This window comes from Saccopteryx bilineata, chromosome 5, assembly GCF_036850765.1.
Source record: "Saccopteryx bilineata isolate mSacBil1 chromosome 5, mSacBil1_pri_phased_curated, whole genome shotgun sequence".
Classification (NCBI taxonomy): domain Eukaryota; kingdom Metazoa; phylum Chordata; class Mammalia; order Chiroptera; family Emballonuridae; genus Saccopteryx; species Saccopteryx bilineata.
The window spans coordinates 213,781,994-213,802,511 of record NC_089494.1 but is presented as its reverse complement, the minus strand read 5'-3'; the positions used below and the strand labels follow the sequence as shown (position 1 = coordinate 213,802,511).

The following is a 20,518-nucleotide window of genomic DNA, read 5'->3' as shown; positions in this document are numbered from 1 at the left end:
TGCATTAGTTATGAAATGAAAAGTAGTTCTGAAATACCCAGAGACTTCAAGTGATTTTTACGTGTTTCAATAATTTTCTACCATATTTTATATTGAAGAGAGTGTTCCTGAAAATGTCCCATGCTCGCCTTGCTTCTGGTTGACTCTTGTTTATATCCTCCTCTCCTTTCTTTCTCCCCTCCTCTAAATCTTCACCTTCCTTCTCCTCCTCCTCCTCATCTGCTCCTCACCTCTTATATCAGGAAAAGTTATTCTCACAGGTTGTTTCTGGCCACATTTTTTAAAATTTAGTGTCACCTAAGGGCTAAACCCACGTCCATCCTTTCTTTTATGTCTTCCTGCTTCAGAATGTAGCAGGGCCCAGCTGACCAGGGATGTTTTCTTTTTCTTTTTCATAGGCCAGCATTTCTCTTTCTCTCAATCACTGTTCTGGTTTGTGTCTGATGCAGCTGGTGAGCCCTGGACACTCTTTCTCTCAGTATCACCTTGAGAAACACACTGAGCAGGCTACTCCAGAATTCAGGGGAAGAGAGGCCTGGATGACCTGCCAAACCTAAACTGTGAGATGCCTTTCAGACTGTTACCATTTCCAGTTTATGTTACTATTAGAAATTTTACTGCTTTCTCAGACCACCTGAACTTTGTACTGTACCCTAGGATTCCTGCAAGAAAATAGAGCAAATGACTGGATAGATTAGGTGATATCTATCAGTTTCTGCCTACCATACTATAACAATACCAAACTGCACAGTGTACCTCTTAAATATACTTCTTGGTAATAACTATGTTAATGCCAAAGTTATTTTTAAATAAAAACATGCCATTATGTACTTTGTTTTTAAATTGATAGGTGAGGTAACAATAGTTTAGCTTTTATATAGAAATTTCTGTAATCCTACCCTTTAATGAGTTTAACCCACTCATTAGTTGTTTACTCTATGTTACTTTACCAAACCTTTTGAGGAATCTGGGCAAGAGCTGATGCAATCTCATTGGCTGTTTCATCTGTCATGTTCTTGACCATGGAGCCCAAGGTGAACACCACAATGCCATGTTCTCCAGAGCTCTGGGCAAACTCTTCCATTTCCTGTGAAGCAAGAGTATTTTCCATTACAGAAGAGCAACAGTGCAGTGAACACTATTGAAAGGACTGCTACAGACTATTAAAGAGAGAAAATTATGTCTTATGAATTATTTGTGTATTGTTTGTATTTTTTAAAAGTGTTAAAATCCATACAATATAAACTTATCTTAACTATTTCCTAGTGTACAGTTACAAGGTAAAGTTATCCTTATTGTTGTGCAACCTTTCTCCAGAACTCTTTCACCTTGTGCATTGAAACTGTGCTTCTTATCCTGTAATTCACCATTTCTCATTTCCCAGTTCCTAGCACTCACCATTCGTCTTTCTCTTTCTATAAATTTGACTAGCTTTATACCATACATTAGTGTAACCATACAGTATGTATCTATTGTGACTGTGTTATTTTACTTAAGAAAATATCCTTAGGGATTCAGTTATGTTATATAGCCTAGGTTAAAATTTCCTTCAATTTTTTTTGATGCTGTTAATTTATTCTGAATACTGATAATACCAGAAGATTTCAGTTTAGCTGATAACATACAGCAAATTTTAACCCACAAACATTTTTGAAACATGTGGTCCCATTCAATGGACAAAGATTACTTTACCAGGTAATGACATATTTTCTTTTACTAAATGCTTACATTCTTTACTGTGACACCTTCAGATTAGGGATTAAAGGCTTTAGTGGTGTAAGGTGGTCTTTGAGAATATTGCATAGCACTTCCCTGGAATGGAAGAGTATTCGGTATAGAAGACAGAGGCTAGCTTGCTGCAGCAGAATGAACATTAAAGAACAGTAGTAAATAGGAGTCCTAGCCTGGAAGTAGCCCCTGTGGAAGCATTTGCTGTGGATTGTGTGGTCCTGTGCACCCCTTCCCCTAATTGCCATTCAAAGTCTCATTAGTTTGTCCCTTCTAGTAGCTTGTAAAGCAAAAGATTATAAGACATTTGGTTGGATCTCATTTTTTTCTTTATTGGAAATAGCTAATGTAAAATAGATCCTAATCATGAAATAGTTTCAGTTACCATCATATCTGGTTATCACTTGTAACTGGTTTAGATATATAGTTCTTTTGTAATTATCTGGGCAAGGTACACCAAACTTTGTTTTATTTATTTATATAAGTAAGTCTTATGAAAACAAGTAAGGCTTCATTTACCCAGGTAATTATTAACCTGTAATCACTGTTTATAATCAGTAACATTTTGATTTAACTAATAAACCATCAGTAATGGCGGGACTTTTTGCTTCTTTAGCGAATTTATTTTTAAAGCTTCTATCTTCTAGGAACTGAATAAAATAAGAGGATAGATTGTGATAAGTCCTGAGTTTGACTTTTCTAAGCTGGAAACACAATTCTATATAACTTAGACAAATACGTTTTATATTTCATATTGGCAACTGCCCCCAGTGGGAGAGGTTCAGCTGGGCTTTCTGAAGCAGAGGGCTGGTTATCCTCTTGAATAACTCAGTTCAATGTACCTAAAATATATATTGAAGTCATGTTACCTGAGATTGTTTCAGATTCTCTGACTATGTTACCTGTATTTTATAAATATTTGATTATTATTACATTCTGTGTGAGAAAAATTTCTGATTGCTAAATGTAATTTCTACTTCTTCACCCTCAAATATGTAAGGAGCCAAAACTTTCACAGAATCTGGTCCAACCTTCATACTTATCTATTTTTACCTTTGATCTGCTTTTAATTCTTTATTAATATTTCTTTGGAAACTTGTGTGACCTTTCTAAGACAAAAAGTTTGCTTTCTCATTATATTTATTTTTTCAAGCTTTTATTTAAAAAATTTAGACAAAATTGACCTATAATGTTCTGAAGTTTAAGGTATACAGGGTGTTGAGTTGATTTATTCATGTTATAAATCATTACCACTTTAGCGTTAGTGAATACCTGTATTAGGTAGCATGATTATCTTTTTGTGTTTTTGGTGAAATCATTTAAGATTTAGTTTACAGAAACTTTTGATTATATAATAGAGTATTGTCGGTTATATTTACACTGTCTCATGAACTTAATTATCTTCAAGTTTCTTGTGTGTACCATTTCACTAACTTCTTCTCAACCCCATTTCACTTTAACCAGTTTATTGTTATCACATTTTACTCTGTTTCTAACTCTTTACCTTTTTTAGATTCACTATATAAATGATATCATCCATTATTTGTCTCTTTCAGTGTGATTTTTGTCATTTTGCATAATGCCTTTACTGTCCAAATATGTTGTTCAAATGGTATAATATCTTACTCATGGTTGAATAATGTAGAAGAATGTGTGTGTGTGTCTATAAGTGTATCTGACAACTTTTTACCACTTATCTGTTAATGGACACTTTAATTGTTTCTATTTATTGGCTATTGTGAATAATAATGTAGCACACATGGAATAATGGATATACTTTTGGTATCCTGGTTTTTTTATTTTTAGAAAAATACTCAGAAGTGGGATTTTTAGATCGTATGGTAGCTCTAATTTGATATCTTAAGGAACATCCTTACTGGTTTTCATAGTGTTTTCACCAATTTCATATTGCCACCAACAGTGCACAAGGTTCTGTGCTTTTTGTAAATCATTTTGACAGACTCTTGTGGGAGAATTCTAAAGCTTATTTATCATTGCTTCATCCTATAAGGACCAGTCCTGATGGTGGTGCTACAGCTCATTTGTGGTTTCTCTCTTGCTGACAAACCCTTGTCTGCATTCTGTTCTTGCCCCGTAGTCTTCTAGCAGATCTTGCTCTTGTCCTGCCCTTGGCAGCTTGTACATGGGGCTGGTCGCAGACAGGAGGTATGGGTTTGGAATGCAGTTCACTGTAGGTGCCCACAGGCCCATTGTGGGGATCTGTAGGAGAGGTTTCCTTTAGAGTTTGTGGTCAGGTTTCCAGATGGTGTACAGAATGCTATAAGGAGGAACTGTGTCTCTTTAATTCTTTCTGGGAACCTCACATGGCACTCTCCTGTCTGCTCCCTCTCACCAGGTACTGATGCTGTGACAGAGAAATGAGCCCCTTTGGAGCATCGTGTACACCAGGGAAACACAGCAGCCACACACCAGCTCTCCCTGTCCCCTGTGGGAGCAATGACAGCCTCCTGTAGCCCTAAGCTGTGCTGCCTTGGAGGAGGAACGCTGCTGGCAATGTCGAGCTCTCCTCTCACCCACAGCAATCAATGCATGTAAATGCATATATCATGTGCTCCAACATGCTCTGGAACTTTCCTGAAAATCTAGACTTCCTCAAAAGGCCTCTTAACCAGTGGTGATATTCAAATAATTTAACAACCAGTTCTTTGCCCTGAATGACCATTTTAAGTATAAAAAAAAGATATAATGAAAGGTAGTTTATTATTTCATGCATTTAATACTTCAATAAGAATATAAAACAGATACACAAAACTAGATTGTTATAAGAAAGAATTTATAAATATTAATGAAAAATATTAAATAATACCTGGCAAAAAAAATAAAACTGTTATTTAAGATATTTCTGTATAGCTTCTTGATTGGCATCCTCACATGCTATTATTTTCACCTTTGTATGGAATGAACATTACCAAGGGCACTTGGAATACATTGTTGGGCTGATGAACATTAGAAAAGGAGTACGGAATGTAAATTTGTGATTTCCATTTGGGTGGCTGTCCAGACACCTTCCTTAGCGACAAGTGCCATTTTAACACCGGTTTGCTGAACTCAACAAAAAATTAGGTTTCAGTTTAACACCGGTTTTCTGAACTCAACAAAAAATTAGGTTTCAGTTTATCAAACCAGTGTGTACCGGCTGAATCCTACCACTGTTTCTAACCCAGAGATGCCTGTCCAAGTCTGGGCTCTGTAGGTACTGCTGGATGGCAACTGTCAGGGGGAGGAACTAATTCACAATATCCTGTGGGTATTGCAGCCAGTAATGGAGTTTTTCTGCCTATTACCTGATGGGCAATGTGTGAGTCTCTTCCCAGGAGCCTTGGCATTTGTTGCTGGATCCCAAACTTCTATAGAGGCACTCTTGGTCATGGTTAGGTAACAAATTTTTGTTGTTGAATAGGGACAAAAAGTAAAGATGTCTTATATTCAGTTATCCCTGATTGCTGTTGTCACTCCTGAGGTACTATGATCCAATCCAGTGGGATTATCTCTAGCATTATAGAAGTATTATGTTCTTTCTTTATGATAATGCTTTTCTCATGAATTTTATTACTTACTTATATTTTATCTTTCCAAGTAAAATATGTGTCTACACTACTCCCCTGCATATCCATCCTTTACTCTTGCACTATTGAATCGCTTTATAATGATTCTTTAAATTTATGGTTGATACTTTATGTGCTGATTAATGAGAATCTTAATTTAACTGATCCTATTTCAAAAGTCTTCCAAGTATCTTTTTTTATTCTGTAATAATAATGACAAATTCTTGTCACAGTATAGAAATCTATCAGTGTCTTATTGTCAGACCACTTACACAGATTCGTATATGGTTTTCAATGTGATCAGATGTTCTTAGTAAAAGTCACAAAATCATTTCTACGGAAAGTGCAGAGTAAACAACATACAGCATACAAGAATAGGTTTACCTCAGGCAGGGGTTTAGCAGGCTTGCAGTGGAGCCCTCCAACGAATTCAAAATGTGGCAGAAGTGGGCGAGGAAATTCAAAATCCCAATAGGTTCGAATGAGCCATATTTCGGCTTTCCTCATTAACTCAGATAATGTCGTGGGCCTTCCTGAAAGAAAAAAAATAACCAAAAGGTTGAAGAAATGAGAATACTGAAGTATGAATATATCATTTAGTTTTCTGAAAAAAAACATGGAATAATGTATTCAAAATTCTTTAAAATGACAATGGTTTGACAATACAAACATATTTATATAATGTGCCTATTTGATATTATGTTGTTCATATATATGAACAATATATATACATATGATAAAATGTAAGAGTCTTTTTCTCTAATATTACCTCAGTTCAATCACATACAAAGAACATGTTGGAACCTAAGCCACTACAAAATTTAACTTGCAGCTCTTTATTCTGTAATGTTGCAAAAGTAATTGATGGCACATTTAAACAATTATTTTAACTCTTCTGTTAGTTAATTCCTCCATTACCTTGGAAACAGTATCTGTAGATTATTTAGTGTAGTTTCTATAATTTATCAATGTATATTCTTAATCTTAGATTTCTCAGAAACTGATACTTTGAGAGTGTAGCTCAATTCCTGTTATTGCAGTTGGTCCATGTTTGGAGTTTAATAATACTTGTGCATTAATAGAAAATGTGGTAACACAGCTGGAATATTTTCATAAAATATAGACACAGACATGCTTTCTCTAAATTTTCACTCATATTGTCTTTAATAAAGGGAGCATTTTCACTTACTTTCACGTTCACTGTCAACAAAATTTTAGGTTTTTAAACAGATGATTTGTAAATACTTAGTGAAAGGGATTGAAATCACTAGAAACCTCAAAGTTTAGGTTCCTAAGTGTTGCGTAGAGCCATTCTACTTCTCTCTTGTGAAATAATCCTTCAGATAATATGGCAAAAAGTTCAGTTTTTAAATAAAACTAAACTACATGAAATGAAACATTTCCTCAGTGCCCCTATAATTTAAATATTTCCATATTAGTGAAAATGAGAGATCATTTTATAATTTTATTTCATGATTTTTCTCATAAAAAACAAATTCTTTTGACTTTGTATTTATGCAAAGTCACCTCGAAGGAATGAGAAACATTAAGGTATCATACTGCCAAGTAAAAAGATGACTTACCTAGTACTTCACTGTAGAACTGATCCCACTTCTTCTGATTAAATGTTTGGAACCAGAAATCAAAATAAAGCACATACATCATATTTTTTACCCTCTCCATGAATGTCATTCGATCACTTAATTCTGACATAACAACAGGTACATAGGAAGGAGGGAATGGAAGTCCTCCAGTGTGCTTCTCAGTGATATAGCCTGGAGAGCAGCGGAGACTGTACACCAGAGGAATCTCAAGTAGCTCAGCCAGCAGCTCCCCACAGGGTCCAAATGCATCTGCAAGAACGACATCAAACCTGGATTCTTGTACTTTTGTCATAAGTTTCTTGTTCAAAACTACATCTTTACACAGCTTTCGAACACCATCAGAAAATTCCCAAAGGAGTTCTTGCATTAGTGAAAAGTAATTCCAAAATGTATCTTTTGGCTCATATGTCCATTTAGTGATTATTTTTGTGATAGAAAGCTCCATATCATCTTTTGTCAAAGATGTAGGATAAATCTCAAATTTAATGGCAGATGGTTTGTTGGGGTCAACAAGAACTGAAGCTGACGATGTCAGAACGGTCACTTCATGGCCTCTCTGGACGAGTTCATCCAGGATTGTCTTCATATTGATCCAATGGCTGTATTCTGTGGGCCACACCAGCACCTTTCCACAACATGCAGGGCTAATGGAACAGCTCAGCTGTAGCAGCAGCAGAACTGAAATCCACTTCGTAGACATCCTGGTGGAACAAATGTTTCTTTCCAAACTCCTGAACCCTCTTGTCATTGTTGATACTTATGTCCAAGTAGAAATCAATGAGAACGTTAAAATATAACTCGACACCTGAAAGTGATAAATTTTTATTAACAGTAGGAGTATTTTATGCAAGGCAAAAAATCATAAGTTAGATTACTTATTTTTTATAAAATTATTTGCAGATGCTATCATTCAGCTATGGGTCAACTCTATAATACATCTATGATATATTATGTATTATAGATAAATGTGAAAACTATAGGATAGGATTGATGGTGTCTATAATCTTTTTTTGTGAAGAAGGGAAGATAAAGCCTTTATATGGCTGACAAAAGATTACCTTAATGATATTTTAAGAGATATTTTCTTTTAAATAAAACTTTGTAAACACGTAATTCACACACCATTCAGTTGATGAATTTCAAATGTACATTCCCACAGTTTGTCGTGTATTCACAGAATTGTGCTACCACCATGATGATCACATGAAGAGCATTTTCATAACTGAAGTGATACCTTAATCCTGTACATGGAACTGCCAAATCTTTCAAATCATTAATATGGCATATGCCTCTAATATAATATAGCATTTTCTGTAAATGGAATTATGTAATATGTGACCTCTTGTGACTCATATCTTTCACTTAGCATAATATTTTAAAAATTCAGTCATATTTTAGTATGTATCATAATTTTATTGCTATTTCTTTCCAGATACTATTTCAAATATAGATATACCACATTTTGTTTATTTGTATATCAGTTAATAGACATTGGCCCTTAAATATTAATGTTTTATAATAAACTACCATCTGCACACTGCTTTTGCTGAATACTGCAATTTTTGTTTTCATTTTCATTTTTGTTAAAATATTTTCTAGTTCTGCTTTGATATTTACTTTGATCCCCTGGTTATACAAAGAGTCTGTTGAAGGTGGTTAATATCCAAAATTTTTGAATTTTACAGTTATTTTTTCTGTATTTTTTAATTAAAGTTTTAAATTTATTGTGTTAATATGTATTCAAGTGTTCCACTCAATATAACACCCTCACCCTCAGACAATGTGCTCCCTGTTACACCCTTTTTGCTCTCTTCCCTTGACTCCCTCCCTTCCTAACGACTAGGATTTGCTGTCCTGTTACCTGTATCTATGTGTCATATATATATATATATAATTTCACTAATTCCTTCACCTTCTCTAATCCCATCCCCTCATCCCCCTTCCCTCTGACAGCTGTCGCTCTGCTCCCCATGACTCTGACTCTGCCTCTATTCCATTCTTCAGCTCACCATGTCTTTTAGATTGCACATATAACTTAGATCATATGATATTTATCTTTCTCTGCCTGGCTTATTTTACTTAGCATAATAATCTCCAGGTCCATTCATGCCATTGCAAAAGGTAAGATTTCCTTCTTTTTCACAGTCTGCATAGTATTCCACTGTGTCTATGTACCACAGGTGTTTTATTCACTCATCCACTGATGGACACTTGGGCTGTTTCCAGATCCTGGCTATTGTAAACAATATTGCAATTAACACAGGCATACATTTTTTTTTTTGAATTAGTTTTTGGAATTCTTAGGATACAGTTTTAAAAGTGGGATAGCTGAGTCAAAAGGCAGTTCCATTTTTAATTTTTTGAAGAAACTACTTCCTTTGTTCTTGATTTCTTGTTTTATTCCATTGTATTTAGAAAAAATTTTTGGTTAAAATTTTAGAATTTTAGTCTTGTTAAATTTCTTAAGATTTGTTTTATTACTCTCATTTAATTAATTATAATGAGTCTTCTGTGTGTGCTTGAGAAGAATATATCTTCTGCTATGTTCTATGTATGTCTACTAAGTTCTTGTGGTCTAAAGTGTTACTCAAGTTCATTGTTTCTTTCTTGATTTTCTGTTAGGTACTCTATCCATTAATAAAAGTGGGGTACTGAAGTCTCCAACTATTAGTGTATTGCTGTCTCTTTTTTCTTTCAGTTCAGACAACGTTTGCTTTATATATTTGGTTGCTCTGATATCAAGTGCATGTATATTTATAATTGTTATATCTCCCATGTGAATGACCCTTGATCACCATATAATGCTCTCCTTTGTCTCTTGTGGTAATTTCTGCCTTAAAGTCTATTTTTTATGATATAAGTAGAGGTGTACCTGCTATCTTTTGGCAACCATTTAAATGGAATATAATTTTCCATCTCTTCAGTTTCAACTTATATGTGTCCTTAAATTTAAAGTGAGTCTTTTATAGACATATTGAATGAGATCTTGTTTGTTTTTTTATCATTCATCTACATTATATCTTTTCATTGAACAATTAAATCTATTTACATTTTTTTATTGTATTTTCCAAAGTAAGAAGCTGGGGGATGGGTAGTCAGATAAACTCTTGCATGCACCCAACTGGAATCCACCTGGCATGCCCACCAGGGGGCTATGCTCGGCCCCTCTGAGGAATCGCTCCACTGCATCCAGAGGCCTTCTAGTGCCTGAGGTAGAGGACATGAAGCCATCTTCAACACCAGAGCCAAATTTGCCTCAGTAGAACCCTGGCTGTGGAAGGGAAGAGAGAGATAGAGAGGAAGAAGAGGGGGAAGGACATAGAAGCAGATGGTCACTTTTCTGGTGTGTCCTGGCCAGGAATCGAACCCAGGACTTCCATACACAAGGCCAATACTCGATCATTGAGCCAACCAGCCAGGGCTAATCTATATACATATAAAGCAGTTATCAATAAGAAGATAATTTAATTGTCAATTTTTTGCAAGCTGGACCTCAAGTGGTAGTTTAAAAAGTCATGCTAGATTTTGGGTCCAAACCTTTTCTCTTCTGAATGAGAAATAAGGAGTTGTGAGATTCCTTCTATGTGTATGATGTTATATTGGGCATGTAGTTTATGGTGAGTGTGTCTTAGCATCTCCTACCAATTATAATGTGGGGGTTTTCTTGCTTGACTCACTGTAGAAGTCACTCATCTAATTATTAGATTTATTTCAGAGGGATTTACTTTACCTCTTGCTGTAAATTCAGCGTGTCTGTGGGAGATACAGAGTTATGGAACTTTGTTTTTTGGAAGAGATAGGGACAGAGATAGACAAATTGAGAGAGAGAGAAAACATGGACAGACAGACAGAAAGGGAGAGGGATGAGAAACATCATTTCTTTGTCACGGCGTCTTAGTTGTTCATTAATTGCTTTCCCATATGTGCCTTGACCGAGGGAGGGTTATAGCAGAGCAAGTGACTCCTTGCTCAAGCCAGTAACCTTTGACTCATGCCAGCAACCTTGGGTTTCAAGCCAGTGACTTTGGGCTCAAGCCAGTTACCATGTGGTAATGTCAATGATCCTACACTCAAGCCAGCGTCACACACTTATTCTAGTGAGCACACGCTCAAGCCTGATGAGCCGTTGCTAAATCCGGTGACTTGGGAGTTTTAAACCTTGGTCCTCTTTATTCCAGGCCAACACTGTATTCACTGCACCACTGCCTGGTTAGGCAAGGAGCTTCTTGTAATGGAATGGAATCTAAAAAATTTGCTCTTAACTAATCAATGAGTGACTGAAAATATCACTGGGTAAATAAAAAATACTTTGCAATAAATGAAAAATAAAGTCAGCATGCCATAATTTATAGGATCCAGTGAAAATAGTGCTAAGAATAAAATTTATACTTTTTATTGCCTGCATAAAAATGAAAAATATCAAATGAGTAATCTAAAATGTACCTTAAGAAATTATAAAAGGAATAATAAAAGAACCTAAAACTAGTAGACAGAAAGAAATACATTGATTAGGATGATGATTAATGAAACACATACTAAAAAACAACAGAGAGAATCAATAAAACTAAAAATAATTTTTTATTTTTTTATTTTATAATTTTATTTTTTTAATGGGGTGACATCAATAAATCAGGATACATATATTCAAAGATAACAAGTCCAGGTTATCTTGTCGTTCAATTATGTTGCATACCCACCACCCAAAGTCAGATTGTCCTCTGTCACCTTCTATCTTGTTTTCTTTGTGCCCCTCCCACCCCCTATCCCTCTCCCATTCCCCCCTCCCCCCTGTAACCACCACACTCTTATCAATGTCTCTTAGTTTCACTATTATGTCCCACCTACGTATGGAATAATACAGTTCCTGTTTTTTTCTGATTTACTTATTTCGCTTCGTATCATGTTATCAAGATCCCACCATTTTGCTGTAAATGTTCCGATGTCATCATTTCTTATGGCTGAGTAGTATTCCATAGTGTATATGTGCCACATCTTCTTTATCCAGTCATCTATTGATGGGCTTTTTGGTTGTTTCCATGTCCTGGCCACTGTGAACAATGCTGCAATAAACATGGGGCTGCATGTGTCTTTACGTATCAATGTTTCTGAGTTTTGGGGATATATACCCAGTAGAGGGATTGCTGGGTCATAAGGTAGTTCTATTTTCAGTTTTTTGAGGAACCACCATACTTTCTTCCATAATGGTTGTACTACTTTACATTCCCACCAACAGTGTATGAGGGTTCCTTTTTCTCCACAGCCTCTCCAACATTTGCTATTACCTGACTTGCTAATAACAGCTAATCGAACAGGTGTGAGGTGGTATCTCATTGCCGTTTTGATTTGCATTTCTCTAATAACCAAAGAAGATGAGCATCTTTTCATATATCTGTTGGCCATTTGTATTTCTTCCTGGGAGAAGTGTCTATTCATATCCTCTTCCCATTTTTTTATTGGATTGTTTGTTTGTTGTTGAGTTTTATGAGTTCTTTGTATATTTTGGATATTAGGCCCTTATCTGAGCTGTTGTTTGAAAATATCATTTCCCATTTAGTTGGCTTTCTGTTTATTTTGTTATCAGTTTCCCTTGCTGAGCAAAAACTTCTTAGTCTGATGTAGTCCCATTCATTAATTTTTGCCTTCACTTCTCTTGCCATTGGAGTCAAATTCATAAAATGCTCTTTAAAACCCAGGTCCATGAGTTGAGTACCTATGTCTTCTTCTATGTACTTAATTGTTTCAGGTCTTATGTTTAGATCTTTGATCCATTTTGAGTTAATTTTTGTACAGGGGGAGAGACTGTAGTCCAGTTTCATTCTTTTGCATGTGGCTTTCCAGTTTTCCCAGCACCATTTATTGAAGAGGCTTTCTTTTCTCCATTGTGTGTTGTTGGCCCCTTTATCAAAAATTATTTGACTATATATATGTGGTTTTATTTCTGGACTTTCTATTCTGTTCCATTGGTCTGAGTGTCTATTTTTCTGCCAATACCATGCTGTTTTGATTGTCGTGGCCCTATAATAGAGTTTGAAGTCAGGTATTGTTATGCCCCCAGCTTCATTCTTTTTCTTTAGGATTGCTTTGGCTATTCGGGGTTTTTTATAGTTCCATATAAATCTGATGATTTTTTGCTCTATTTCTTTAAAAAATGTCATTGGAATTTTGATGGGAATTGCATTAAATTTGTATATTGCTTTGGGTAATATAGCCATCTTGATTATATTTATTCTTCCTAGCCAAGAACAAGGTATATTCTTCCATCTCATTATATCTTTTTCGATTTCCCTTAACAATGGTTTATAGTTTTCATTATATAAGTCCTTTACATTCTTTGTTATGTTTATTCCTAAGTATTTTATTTTTTTTGTTGCAATCGTGAAGGGGGTTATTCTTTTGAGTTCGTTCTCAATTGTTTCATTGTTGGCATATAGAAAGGCTATTGACTTCTTTATGTTAATTTTGTATCCTGCGACCTTACTGTATTGGCTTATTGTTTCTAGTAGTCTTTTTGTGGATTCTTTGGGGTTTTCGATGTATAGGATCATATCATCTGCAAAAAGTGATACCTTTACTTCTTCTTTTCCGATATGGATGCCTTTTATTTCTTTGTCTTGTCTGATTGCTCTGGCTAGAACCTCTAGTACCACATTAAATAAGAGTGGAGAGAGTGGACAACCCTGTCTTGTTCCTGATTTAAGGGGGAAAGCCTTCAGTTTAGTGCCATTTAATATGATGTTAGCTGATGGTTTATCATATATGGCCTTTATCATGTTGAGATATTTTCCTTCTATACCCATTTTGTTGAGAGTATTAAACATAAAATTGTGTTGTATTTTATCGAAAGCCTTTTCTGCGTCTATTGATAAGATCATGTGGTTTTTGTTCTTTGTTTTGTTGATATGGTGTATTACATTAACCGTTTTACGTATGTTGAACCATCCTTGAGATTCTGGGATGAATCCCACTTGATCATGATGTATTATTTTTTTAATATGTTGTTGTATTCCATTTGCTAGTATTTTGTTTAGTATTTTAGCATCTGTATTCATTAGAGATATTGGTCTGTAGTTTTCTTTTTTTGTGCCATCCTTGCCTGGTTTTGGTATGAGGGTTATGTTGGCCTCATAAAATGTGTTTGGAAGTATTGCTTCTTCTTCAATTTTTTGGAAGACTTTGAGTAGAATAGGAACCAAGTCTTCTTTGAATGTTTGATAAAATTCGCTGGTATAGCCGTCAGGGCCTGGACTTTTATTTTTGGGGAGGTTTTTAATGGTTTTTTCTATTTCTTCTCTACTGATAGGTCTGTTTAGGCTTTCTGCTTCTTCTTGACTCAGTCTAGGAAGGTTGTATTGTTCTAGGAATTTATCCATTTCTTCTAGGTTGTTGAATTTAGTGGCATAAAGTTTTTCATAGTATTCTACAATAATTCTTTGTATATCTACGGTGTCCGTGGTGATTTCTCCTCTTTCATTTTGGATTTTGTTTATATGAGTTCTTTCTCTTTTTTCCTTGGTAAGTCTTGCCAAGGGTTTGTCAATTTTGTTGATCTTTTCAAAGAACCAGCTCCTTGTTCTATTAATTTTTTCTATAGTTTTTCTGTTCTCTAATTCATTTATTTCTGCTCTGATTTTTATTATCTCCTTTCTTCGGCTGGTTTTGGGTTGTCTTTGTTCTTCTTTTTCTAGTTCCTTAAGGTGGGAAGTTAAGTGGTTCACTTGGGCTCTCTCTTGTTTGTTCATATATGCCTGAAGCGATATGAACTTCCCTCTTATCACTGCTTTTGCTGCATCCCATAGATTCTGATATGTCGTATTGTCATTTTCATTAGTCTGTATATATCTTTTGATCTCTGCACTTATTTCTTCTTTGACCCATTCATTTTTTAAAAGTATGTTGTTTAGTTTCCACATTTTTGTGGGATTTTTTTCCTCTTTTTTGCAGTTGAATTCTAGTTTCAAGGCTTTATGATCAGAAAATATGCTTGGTACAACTTCAATTTTTCTGAATTTGCTGATATTGTTTTTGTGGCCCAACATATGGTCAATTCTTGAGAATGATCCATGTACACTGGAGAAAAATGTATACTCAGTCACTTTGGGATGAAATGTCCTGTAGATGTCTATCATATCCAGGTGCTCTAGTGTTTTGTTTAAGGCCACTATGTCTTTGTTGATTCTCTGTTTGGATGACCGATCTAGAGCCGTCAGCGGTGTATTGAGGTCTCCAAGTATGATTGTATTTTTGTCAGTTTTTGTTTTAAGATCAATAAGTAGCTGTCTTATATATTTTGGTGCTCCTTGGTTTGGTGCATATATATTAAGAATTGTTATGTCTTCTTGATTCAGTGTCCCCTTAGCCATTATGAAATGGCCATTTTTGTCTCTAAGTACTTTTCCTGTCTTGTAGTCAGCATTATCCGATATGAGTATTGCTACACCTGCTTTTTTCTGGATGTTATTTGCTTGGAGTATTGTTTTCCAGCCTTTCACTTTGAATTTGTTTTTATCCTTGTTACTTAGATGAGTTTCCTGTAGGCAGCATACAGTTGGATTTTCTTTTTTAATCCATTCTGCTACTCTGTGCCTTTTTATTGGTGAGTTTAATCCATTTACATTTAGTGTAATTATTGATACTTGTGAGTTCCCTATTGCCATTTTATATCTTGCTTTCTGTTAGTTTTGTGTCTTGTTTGATCCTTCTCTTTTGTTTTTCTATCTTTTGTTTTTATTTGGTTGTATTCCATACATCTTTCCTCTGTTGCTATCTTTTTTATCTCATGTGCTTCTGTGGTGGTTTTTTCAATGGTGGTTACCTTTGAGTAATGAAAAGGGTCCCTACCCTGTTCATTGTAGCGAACTATTTTGTGAGTACTTTTGCACTCCATCGTCCTTTGCTACTGTTAATCTCCGTCTTCTCCCCCTCTTTCTTTTTGTTGTTGTCACAGTTCAAATTTGGTTTTATTGTGTTCTTCTTGGAGCTTTTACTTGTGGCTCTGTTTTTTTTTTTGTTCTTTGTATCTGATTGGAGAACCCCCTTTAGTAATTCCTGGAGTGGGGGTTTTCTGATGATAAATTCCCTCATCTTTTCTGTATCTGTGAATGTTTTTATTTCTCCTTCGTATTTGAAGGATAGCTTTGATGGGTATAGTATTCGTGGCTGAAAGTTCCTCTCTTTCAGTACTTTAAATATTGGGGTCCACTCTCTTCTAGCTTGTAGAGTTTCTGCTGAGAAATCTGATGATAATCTAATGGGCCTTCCTTTATATGTTGTATTCTTCTTTTCCCTGGCTGCCTTGAGAATTTTTTCTTTGCTGTTGGTTTGTGTCAATTTCATTATGATATGCCTTGGAGTAGGTTTGTTGGGGTTAAGAAAACTTGGAGTTCTGTTTGCTTCTTGAACTTGAGGCTTTAGTTCTTTCCACAGGCTTGGGAAGTTCTCATCAATTATTTGTTTAAGTATGTTCTCCATTCCATTTTCTCTCTCTTCTCCCTCTGATATACCTATTATTCTTATGTTATTCTTTTTGATGGAGTCAGATAATTCTTGTAGGGCTATCTCATTTTTTTTAATTTTTGAGTCTCTTTCTTCTTCTCTCTGTTGTGCCTCAAGTTGCTTGTCTTCTATTTCACTAATCCTCTCTTCTATCTGACCTGTTCTAATAGCTAAGCTTGTTACTTCGTTTTTCAGCTCGTGAATTGAGTTTTTCATCTCTGTTTGATTTGTTTTTATAGTTTCAATTTCCTTGGACATATATTCTTTGTGTTCATGGAGTTGTTTTCTGAGCTCCCTATATTGCCTTTCTGTGTTTTCTTGTATATCTCGGAGGATTTTTAGGATTTCTATCTTGAATTCTCTGTCATTTAGCTCCAAGGTTTCCAATATATTAATTTTTTTCTCCATAGATTTTTCCTCATCTAGCTGTGTTACCTCTCTTTCTTTTGTATCCATGATATTCGATTTTCTCTTCCTTAATGGCATCTGAGGGTGGTTTTGTTGATAGTATTAATGAGATTTAATAAAGAATAAAAAGTTAAAAAAAATAAAAAAATAACAAATCGAAAAGAGTTGTTTTTTTAAAAAAAAATTAATAATGAAATAAAGAAAAATAAAGTAAAATAAAAATTTTTTAAAAAAGGAAATTATACCCCCCCTCTTTTTTTCCTCTCCTCTCCTCTCCCCTCTTTCTTGAGAAAATCTTGTGGTGGACTGTGAGTTATAACAAACAATGCCTGTGATGGAGGGCCTGAATTGGGGAAAAGTAATAAAGGGGCAAAAAAGAGAGAAAGAAAAAAAAAATAAAAAGGAAAAAAAAAAAGAAAAAAGAAAAAAAAAAGAGTGTATGGACCCACAAAAAGCAAATAAGGAAAAAATTTGGGTCAAGAATAAAATGATTTGCTTTTAGGTGTTGGTTTTCTAAGAGTTATGATGAGAGGAATAAGAGGAAAATGGAAAAATGGGGGGACAAATTAAAAACTTACTATTGTATTTAGTGGAACAAGAACTAGATAATATGGAGAGCCAGGGATGGGAGCACTGCTAGTGAGTTAAAAAGGTGAAGTAAAAACCCCCCAAAATGCCACAAACATAGGTTTGAGTCCCAGATAAGATAATTTGTTTGTTATTGAGGTTTGAATGAGAGGAGATGTAAAGGAGAAAGGAAGAAACTAATATAGAGGGAGAAAAGAAAGAGAGAGAGAGAAAAAAAGAGGGAACCACTAAAAGAAGAAAAAAGAAAGGAGAGAGAGAGAGAGAGTTAAGGGTTTTGGAGTGCAACCCTCATAGAGAGAAAGGAAGAGAAGAGAAATGATAATGGGAGATATAACACTTATGGGTAGTGTAGTTCAAGGAGAGGAGAGAGTAAGACCGGTAGAGAGTTAATCGGCCAAATTGGAGGAGGAAAAAAAAGTCTCAAGAATGAAGATAAGAGAAACAAACGAACAAATATAATAAAATGGGATAGGTTATAAAGTCTGCAGATTATTCTTGATTTTGAGAGGTTATCTTCTTGCTAAAAATAATTTTTTGAAAAGATCAACAAAATTGACAAAACTTTAGCTAAGCTCACAAAGTAAGAGAGGAAAATGCAGAGTGTGGGAGACAGACAAGCATGAACAAAGTAAGGATGATGATCAGGCACAGAAGGCAACCAGAACAGAAAGCCCTGGGTACCAGAAATAGGCAAACCTGGGAAAACAAACACTTTACCACCAGGGTGACCTTTCCTCCCCTAGCATATTGCTGGTCATGTGATTTACACCCTTGATTTTTCATACAGCTGGTCATGTGGTTTGATCCCTGTATGGCCAGTAGCAATGGCACCATCACATCCGCCTGGCCCATGCTGGTTAGCATTTGATTCGGACAGACGGTAATGAAACAATGGAGCCTCGAACTAGTGAGCCATTACCTTTAATCCTAGCTTGCACTCGGCGGGCAAGAAATACACACAGTTGAAAAATAGTTCCCTTTCCATTCAGGGCTCCCAAAGCCACTGACTTATCCAAGTTTCCTAGAATCAAAGGTTTCTAGCTCACCAGACTTATTCACCTCTGTTCCCCATCTCCTTCTCTCTGCACAAACTGGCTTCTACTTCAGCATTCTGCCATCTTGGCTGCTTTCTCTCCTCCACGTAGTCTTTCTCTGCTCTCCTCTCTAATGCTAATCTCAAGAACTGAGAGAGAGAGACATGATCCCGCTCTGCCCCCCCTTTATAGTATAGAAATCAAAACCTTTAATCCAATACACAAACAAGGAAGTCTCTGATACAAAGTAATTTATTGAGGAATAATGGGATTCCTTATGAGAGTGCACCACCCCTCATCATGCAATCAGTCAAGGGTGTGGAGAAAAGTTTAGTCTTAAAACTTAAGCCTCAGGCTATAATGACCCGGCCTGCTTACAGCCTGTCCCCCACATACAATGCAATGTATAAGTGAGCAAACATATGTATCATATTTATAAACCTATTTGACCAACAAACCCTCTCCTGACCTTCATGTCATTGGTCATTTGGTTTGGATTCTACCCTGACCTTTCCTTCTCACATATGTCGCTACTCATGTGGTAGACCCCTTGGAAGAGGAACAGATGAAGACTGCCCTCATGTGACTCCTTTTGGGCTCTTGCATGACTACTCCCTTAAGCATTAAACCAGGGAGATAATGTGTTTCAGTGCCATGTCCAGAAAAGCAACAAAACCAAACAAGCCATGCCATGGCTGACCTCAGGACCAGCGGCATTGACTAATGACCTCCTGTCCTGGCACTGATCTAACAGTGAAGAAAACCCTGAGAAGACACACCTGGTAAGCCGATGAATATTCTATTGACATTCTTCCCTGAGACTTATAGATAAATACCCTCAAGATAAGAGCTTAGTGTGCTGCCTCTCTGGAACACATCTTTCCCTTTCCCTACCCTCTTTCCCAGGTGTGTTTTCATTGACTTTCTCTTTTCTTCTAAACTCCAATGGCCCTTCTTTTGTTTGTGTAACTTGTTTCCTAAACCCATGTCTTCTGTGGCTCGTTTCTACAACCTCTGTGACTTTCTAAGTAAACTTTTTCTAATATATTGGGTCTTGACTCTGATCTCTTTTAAGCAGTACTCAGGTATGATGTACCAAGGTTTATGAACCAAGGTCTAACATACTGATATTGTTCCACCACCAACACAAACGATCAACCAACAATGATCAATATTTAAAATGGGGACATAAAACTGATCTTAAAAAAATTATAAGAGAATTGTTGGTCATATAAGTTTTTAAAAATGGCATGTATGTTTGCTCGCTTTGGGTGTGGGAGACAGGCTTAAACCGGCAAAGTTATTATAGCCTAAGGCTTAGTTTTAAAACTAAGGTTTTGCCCAAACCCTTGACTGATTGCATGATAAGAGGCAGTGTACTCTCATGAGGAATCGCATTTATGCCTCAGATAAGTGACTTTTTATCAGAGACTTTCTTATTTGTATATTGAAATAAAGGTTTTGATTTCTACAATATAAAATGGGGACAGACCGAGAGCTCACTCTCCTGGTTCCTGCTATCACCATTGCAGGGACCTCCCTCATTCCTTGCCCTCCATGGGAAAAGCAGGTTTTCTGCTTTTCCCTTGTCTACTCTTCTGAGACACCTATCTTGGTGAGAAACCAATAAACAGAAAGGCCCACCCCCTCCGACTCCGCCATTTCTTTATCTTCTGCCCGAATCCAATGGGAACCTGCATGTGAATGGCCACGATGGAGGCTCCTGGCCATACACGAATAGTTTTAACAATTTTATGTGAACAATTATGATTCCCAGGTAGAATAAAAAATTTTTCTAAAATACTGACTGAAGGAAAAGTGGGTAATTTTAATATATCTTTAACAAGTGAGAGAACAAATCAATAATCATAAACTTCCCAACAAAGAAAACCCTAGGACAAGATTATTTTATTGATAAATTGTGTACTAAATATTCACAGAAGAATAATACCAATCCTATTACAGGTATAATGTTCTGGTGCCTGAAGTTTCAAAGGAAAGGCCAATAAACAAAATATCAGAGTTTGGAGTAAGGAAAGGTTTATTGATTGAGAAGGTGCCAACTGAGAATATGGAAAAACTAATCCTGAAAACCATC

The 20,518-nt window shown here is 35.8% G+C and overlaps 1 protein-coding gene across 2 annotated transcripts in view; it reads right to left on the bottom strand.

The window, feature by feature from the left end:
- Window positions 1-20,518, bottom strand: part of LOC136337511 (UDP-glucuronosyltransferase 2B31-like) — a 34,038-nt gene that overhangs the window by 9,069 nt on the left and 4,451 nt on the right. Inside the window, exons 2-4 of one of the 2 annotated variants that reach the window (XM_066278721.1) lie at window positions 6,878-7,147; window positions 5,679-5,827; window positions 956-1,087 (exon numbers count right to left, since the gene is read on the bottom strand). In XM_066278721.1, coding sequence (XP_066134818.1) covers window positions 956-1,087; window positions 5,679-5,827; window positions 6,878-7,147 — 551 coding nt within the window. Of the gene's footprint in view, window positions 1-955; window positions 1,088-5,678; window positions 5,828-6,877; window positions 7,704-20,518 lie in introns of both variants that reach the window. The other variant, XM_066278719.1, reaches the window with a different exon arrangement.